Source organism: Botryllus schlosseri, chromosome 1, assembly GCF_051294905.1.
Source record: "Botryllus schlosseri isolate E-star chromosome 1, Bs_hap1, whole genome shotgun sequence".
NCBI lineage: Eukaryota > Metazoa > Chordata > Ascidiacea > Stolidobranchia > Styelidae > Botryllus > Botryllus schlosseri.
In genome coordinates, this window is record NC_137236.1 from 15,330,447 (window position 1) to 15,338,116 (window position 7,670).

At 39.7% G+C, this 7,670-nt stretch overlaps 1 protein-coding gene across 3 annotated transcripts; it reads right to left on the minus strand.

Annotated features, from left to right (window-relative positions):
- Positions 1-870: 870 nt before the first annotated feature.
- Positions 871-5,606, minus strand: LOC145443172 (uncharacterized). Of its 3 annotated transcripts, none has more exons than XM_080321165.1 (3): positions 5,499-5,606; positions 3,786-3,952; positions 871-2,114 (listed from the first exon to the last, which is right to left on the minus strand). In XM_080321165.1, the coding sequence occupies exons 1-3, from the start codon at positions 5,578-5,580 to the stop codon at positions 2,034-2,036; spliced, it is 330 nt and encodes a 109-aa protein (XP_080177291.1). In that variant the 5' UTR covers positions 5,581-5,606; the 3' UTR covers positions 871-2,033. The 3 variants fall into 3 exon arrangements, with proteins under 3 accessions (XP_080177291.1, XP_080177295.1, XP_080177302.1); XM_080321169.1 differs by having other exon boundaries at positions 871-2,173; XM_080321176.1 differs by lacking the exon at positions 871-2,114 and adding an exon at positions 2,189-2,681.
- Positions 5,607-7,670: the final 2,064 nt, after the last annotated feature.

Here is a 7,670-nt window from a genome sequence, read left to right on the forward strand (position 1 = left end):
AACAATTTCATGGGGTTGGCAAAAAAAATTTGAGAAAATTTTTTTTTTGCGTTTTTGGGCAAATCCAAAATTTTCAAACTCTACGTAACCCGCGAATATTTGTCGGAATGAATTCAAATTTGGTATGCGTCGTTTTTTAAGGCAACCTAACGATTTAATCAAGTAACCAGCAAGATTCAGGAAAAAAAGTTATTTTTGAACAGCCCTAATGTTCATGGTCGAAAATGTATGTAGACATGAAGAGAGCAAGTAGTGTCGTGATCATTTTTCTCGGGTTGGCGAATTTGATTCATTCTGTGGCAATAAATTTTGTCAATACTTTCGTATTAGCATTTTACTTTCAGGGCCGCTCAAAATCCCTGCGCGGGCCGGATCTGGCTCGTGGGCCGTCCCTGCCCTACGGTATTTGGTCGATCGCTATGTTATTGCATGAAAATATACTGTACCGTCCTAGATCGATGGAATATATCCGTTTATTCTGCAAATATTTAGTGCATTCGTTTTTTCAAATAGTAGTTTAAATCGAATTGAACTTCTCCGCCATGACTGTTAGCAAACCCGATTTCAAAGCATTAACGGACTTCTTAGCTTCTGATATCACATGATATTGGATATATTCATTGTGGTATCGTCATGGCCTATAAATACCCGTATTCCTCCCATTTCTCATGACAATTTTCGTATTCTCTAGTACGCCAATCGTCTTGCCAGCGCCGCGCTACCAAAGCAGGTTATTATTTGTAGCCCAGCATCCAAATGGTCTTCAGGACACATGGAGACAATTCGAGGCACTTCTCCCGATACGCGTGAATGCACGACCAACGGTGGCCATATCAAACTGATATCCAACGCAGCGCATACAAAATAGTAACAGCATAAATTTTTAATTTGACACGTGTTTTCGTACAAGTACGTACTTAGACTCGACCTCTCGTAACGTGGGCTCGCACTTGCGAACGACTCGGTGGATAAGTGAAATTGATACGAGTCGAAAATTAAGATCAGAGAATAACTTAAAACCTCATGGCTTGGTTACCAACATCCCTGCAACATAGTCAAATATCAAATTCGTTCAACTAGACACCAACCTAAACTTAGTAACAAGCACAATATTATATTGTAATAATTTGCAGACCTATTTGTGGCTACTATGCAAATCGAATTCCAGGAAAGGCAGTATAGTTAACTTGTGTGGAAATAACTGTTCTCGAAACAGTCTCTAATTTTATTCAATGACTGTATGGTCAGAGTGGATGATTGATGGAATTGGAGCAAATTATATTTAAAGTAGTCAGCGCGAAGTATTCATGCATAACTATAGAAGTTGGGCGGAAAATTTCTACTCAATTACAGGTAGAAGTATAGTAATCTCGAAGACATTTTCGAGACCACTAATTTTTAATGGGAGTAGAACACGAAGATCTGAAAAGGACTCGATTAAGTCGCATTTCAAAAAGCAAATGTCGTCGATGTGTCGCTTCAATCGGAGGCGGTCACTATCAAAATTGCGGGATGCAATGACCAACGACACTACAAACGGATGTAATTTTCGACAATATATTCAGTTATTCTGGCACATGGGTTACTTTCGATCAGTTTCCAAGATAACTCCAATCATAAGAGTGACGCAAGCATATCTCAAAACTACTTTCTATTTTTCGCAATCCCAAGTGTAAAAGTAGTTTTGCCCAGAAAGCAAAGTTAATAAGCATAGAAGTACGATGTGTCCAAAGCCATGACCAATTGAGTAAGTAGATCAAGTGTGCAAAAGCTACTTGAGTATACTCGGAAAAGTAGAAGCACATAGTTAGTTAGTCACTGACAACCTCTGTGTAAATATGGGAATTGAAATACAGTTTGAGACGAATAGAACTGTAGAAGCCGGGTATAGCGCATAGCACACGCTATCTCAAGTCGTATATACAAAAACATAGGCCCGGGAAAATTGGTAGGTCCACATATTCTGCGAATCTTAGCAGCAATAATTGCATAAATGTAGCAACACAACACGTGAGTTGTTTCCAGCGACGAAATCAATCGATGACCACGTTGTCGTAAGATTCTCTCGATACAGTTGAAATATTCTGTCCTCTTTCGCGTCGAGATTGTAGGATCTGATATTGAAGGGAAATCGTTACAGCAACCATGCACTTACAATTCAGTATACGCGGCCCTATCAAATAGTAAAATAGTCAGTTAGCGGTCAAAGTTTTCAGCGTTACTACTCAAATATAAATAGAAGTAGCAATGGTTTTTATTGGTCCTCGGCTACTGTGGCCTTGTGCAACAGGTCGAAAGTTTGATTGGAGTACAAGACTTTTCTAAATTATTCGATTCGACAGGAGTGCGAATACTATAATAGGCGTTGCAGCAAAAGGGCTGGTAAGAATTTCCGATAATACAATGTTATTAACACCATGGTTTCATACACCTTCGATGATATATTGTTTACTAGTTTTAGCAGTAAATGTCCCATTGATTCAGGCTGTGCGCACAGGTCACATAATTCATTGTCATGGCATTTAATCCTGTGTAAAATTTTCGTTCAGTCCGCAATGACCAGTTTGGAGACGGAAGTAGGAATTCTGGAGGCGACCTCGGTCGGACTCGAACACGCAACCAATAAGTTTCGCTGTAGAACAGAGGTCTCAAACACGCGGCCCGCGTCGTCATTTTGGATTCTGAATTATTCGACAATATTTAACTGCCACATATATATTTTCGTAGCTTTGAGAATTGAAAATTCGATTTAAAACTTCTCCAAAACCCTCAAATTACTCATCAAATTTCACTATCACATCACTTTCTAAGGTTACTATGAGGGGCAAGATCAGCTTACACGTAATATTACCTGTTTATGATGGTAAAAAATGACCCGCTGATGATTCGTGAATGAAAATTGTGATTTTCACTAAGGGCGCGACCTTTTGAATAATTACTCGAACTCGGAGTGAATGGGTGATAAAATGAAAATGACTCGACTTTAGTCGGGTCGAACTTTACAATCAGAGTATGACTTACGACTCGGAACGCTGTGACTTGGTACGACCACGAACGCAACAAACTATCAGACTATGGGAAATAATATTATATCAAAAGGTCGTAGCTTGCGTTGCGTAGCGCATATAGCTATCTAAGCAGGTCAAAATGACAATGGCAATCGTTAGCATTCTATTGCCCCCTTGGTGTATAGGTATGGTTACATCCTGTGCCATCTTGGGTCTGTTTATCCATGTTTTTATCGCCAATTAAAGGTGGCGAGTGAGGTAGTGGTATGCTTCATCGTTGAAACAGTAATGGGTTGCTCGACAATTGGACGGTTTTACAACTATGGGACATTATTCATTATATGCACGTTGTTATTTATCAGTTCCGATATTGGAAGGGAAATCTAACTTCGATGCATGCACGTTATGATGCATTGTACACTAGCAAGGTGTCTGTAACTAATTATTTTGATAAACTGTGCTAAGTGCAACAGGAAATTTATTCAAATATTTAGAAATGTGATATTTTTCTTGCCTGTCGTGAATTCACAATAGTAAATCACATTCCCACGATGTTTGTGGAATGCCAATCTACAAGGTCACGTCCAATATGCTTTCATGAAAATACATTAAATACCCCTGTTATTGGTGCTGCGGACTGCGAAGCTATGAAAAACTAGGAAATTGGCCCGCGAGCATATTTGAGTTCGAGACCTCTGCTGTAGAACGTATACCGCTACGATATCACGTCGCACGAACCTATGGACAGGACATGGACATACTAACATCGTTACTTACCCCGTAAACGTCATACGACCCTTTCTGTCTCTCTTGTTGTCTTTTCCGGCAACAGCATACGATAATGACGACGATAATAATAACCAGAAATAGGACAACAAGCACAATCAACGCAATCACCCATGCGCTGAGAGACTGTGCCTGAGCGATCGCCGGCGCAGCAGGATCTGCAATGAAACAATGAAGTTTGACATCATGTGGCCAATAGGACGGAACGCGTATAGTTTTACGCAGTTTGGATGAAATCCTGTTCGATAAAATGAAGACCTGATCCAATTCGGATACTGTCTCCGTCTCTAAAGTGACGACATGGATCCGAAAATATCATGAAGCGGTTGAGTAGGCTATCTATCGCCCTGTCGTCGATAAAATTTATTTAATTTGTGACACCCTGGTAATTGATTGGTAACCGTCCGGCACATAACGACGTCCTTGTATTAAGTAGTTCACGCCGAATCGGTGGTGTTACAAATATAATAGTACATTCATAGTGAAATATAACCGAATATTTTCGGATGAAACTCGTCACAGAATTAAATATCAACAGTCGCATCACCAATTCATTTAACGAAGACAATGACTGAAGTTTGTCATTAAGAATGAAACGTGTTTCTGTATAATTTACAAATGTCCCATTAGTATTATTTGTTTTGTATATGCCGTTGTCGTTTTATCAATTTTTGTTGGTACTATTGCACGGTATACTTCAAATTCTGTCGTTGCCATATTTACAATGCGAATTTTGTGTTTTGTAGGTTTATCGGTTACGTCGGAGGTCTCAAACTCAAATGTGCTCGCGGGCCAATTTCCTACTTTTTGACGGCACCGCGGGACGCAGCACCAATAATAGGGGAGTTCAACGACCTTTTGATATTTTGCTATTTTCAATACCAGTTTGATAGTTTGTTTCTTCGTGGTTGTACCAAGCCACGGCGTTTCACGTCACAGAAGTCGATCTCTGATTGTATCCTTTGACGCGACTCATCAGCCCGAGTCATTTTTAATTTATCACCGATTGAGTTCGAGTAATTTTACAAAAGGTTATGCTCAAGTCCAAATCACAAATTTCAGTACGAATAAGGAACGGGCCATGCAACTCATGTTTAACCATCATAAACAAGTAATGTCACGTAATAGATAATCTTCCGCTGCGTCGTAACTTTACAGGTGATGTAATAGTGAAGTTTGATGAGTAAAGTTGCTGGCTTCTGGAGTAGTTTTAGAGCGAATTTTAGGTTCTCAAATTAAAACAAATTGTTAGTTAAATATTGTCGGATACTTCGAAATCCAAAATGCAGTCGCGGGCCGTACAAAATGGTCTCGCGGGTCGCGTGTTTGAGACCTCTGGGTTACTTCATACTGTACCGTATTGGTTTTACTTTTGAATCCGTTTGAATCCCTTTACTGTGGCGATAACTCTGGAACAGATCCACCCGGAAATTCTTCAAGTGATACTTAATGTAGGCCTACTATTACCATGGCTATTCTGATGAAAGCAATCTTCAGTTTTGTACCACGAAGCAGTTATTCAAGCATTAAGCATCAGATGTAGTATAGGCTAAATCTACTTCAGTGCCCCCCAAGGCGTACTTTGTTACTGATCACCTCTGATTGCGTTCCTATTCAAATCGGCTGTGATTCAATGTCGCCCGTACATAGGCCTACTTTGGCAACCTACTTGGCTACAACGAAGTACATGTGACGATATCTTACATTTTCCGTGATGACACCACGCCGTTGTATCATTGGACGGCACGTAGCAACACCCACGTTGCAGACAAGCCGCTATTGGCATAGCGCTCCATCCGCATTGTATGCGTATATTGTAGGTAGACGCATATTAGCTGTGGCAACTGATACTTTTCATGTTATCAATGGACAGAAAGAGTGTAGTTACCAGAGTAGGTCCACTCGAATGTGTTACAGTATTGCCCTTTACAGCAAAAGTGGCACACCGCCCCGATCTCTCCAGGCTTGCAAGCCTTATCATTGGATGCCACGTATTTCTCACAATCAGATTCGCTCATGCAACCTCTCGAATGAAGCCTGAATATGTCGAACAAATTACGAAATAGTTTACCATTCGGTTTTGCTGATAGCTAGAAGAGTTACTCTCGTGATCAATGTATTGACGTTTTAACTAGTAGGTCTTTAGTGTTTCGTGTTTTAATTTCATGGCTGATGAGAATTGTTAACCCACTTAAAGGTGACCAGTGACCAGTAACGAAGTACTTCTAATTTATTCGATACTCGAGTGGTTATGCTTTGAGACTACTAACACCTCTATTCGAAGAGTTTTTCTTTTGGCAAAACTACTTACTATCGACACTTTAGATTTTATAAAGTAGAAATTAGTTTTGGAATAAGCTTGCAACACTTTTACGAACGGAATTTTCATGACAACTCGGCGTCATCCCTACCGTGCCAAGGTAACATTATGTAATATCGTAGCGTGTCTGATCATCCTGATTCCTTTCATGTTATCCATTCTCAAACACAGTGTGCATGCCTCTTATTTATACACGGTGTAGACCACGAGGTGTCTGAATAAAAGACTGCTCCAAGTCGTTATAGCACCACTTCTTTATCTTCTCCTTATATTACGATATTATGGTGTATTGATTTGATATAAAAAGTTATTGAAATGGCGGTAGAGGGAAAGATAGGCTACATCTTGCAATTCCGATTAACTGTTAAAAGTATGCAACCAACTACCAAATCTACTTTTAAGATATAGACGTGCTCGAGAACATTTCAGATCACCATTTTCTACTACATGAAGTATAGTTGGGCGTGGCTTCGATATTGCTAATTTTATCGAAGCATATACTTGTCGTAGAGTAGAAATTTGTCGCGTGACTTCTACTTCGACTTGAGCAACATTTCGCACTTCGTCATGAAAAAACAACACGGGTGAATAACTTTACTCTTCAAAATATTTGCGCCAATCGCGTACTGACACGACGAACCATATGTATAATACCGTTCCGAAGTGTTCGCGAAGTATTCAGCTTGCGTGAAGCACCAGTCACCGGAATTAGGACATGTCTTCAAGTAATTTTCAGCTTCGAAATACCTGTCGGTCTTCCAGCACTTTGCCCCTGGAATGGAATTGCAGGAATTACTTACTTATCCCTATCAGAATTCCTACCTAAGTGCTGGAGGTTTATCTGGGTCCCTCCTTGCCACCTCATCCGTTTAAGCGGTGTCTTATAACTGCCCAAAAGTGGGCAGTGCCACATGTCGGCCTGGTGTAAATGACCAAATGACCATATTAGTCGACAAACCATGAATTACCACAAATAAACTTACTTATCCGCATGCAGGTTGTCAGATCGATATCCTCCATACACGATGTGCCTCACAATTATATTTCAGCGGAATGCCACTTTTATTGAACATTGCTTAAGAAAAATGACTTAATTATTGCTATTAGGATTTGGAAAGTAGAAGGTATACCTTTGGATAGGTTTGAATCTCTCTCAAAAGTGACATTACCACAAGAATGTCATGAAATAGCCGATATATCACGGCATCAGAATATACTTGGAAGATTCAATCTATATTTGTACTGCCACTAATGATTTTACGTTATCCGTGCAGATGCAACCTGTAATTCCGAAAGTACCCATCTCCGATTAACAGCTAAATGTAGTATTTTACATATTATAAATTATTATATATGCAAATCCTGGTGATTTTCAGGCCAATCATTTTTTACTCCCACTCGAAGTAATGTTGACACGTCTTGGAAATAGCTACTTTTAACGGAGTTAACATTTTCTATTTGATTAGCATCGCTGACCATTTTAACTATATCTCTGTATAAAGATCAGTTGTTCTTGAGCGTTAGTAACCAGCAGAACACTTACGTTAATCTACAAG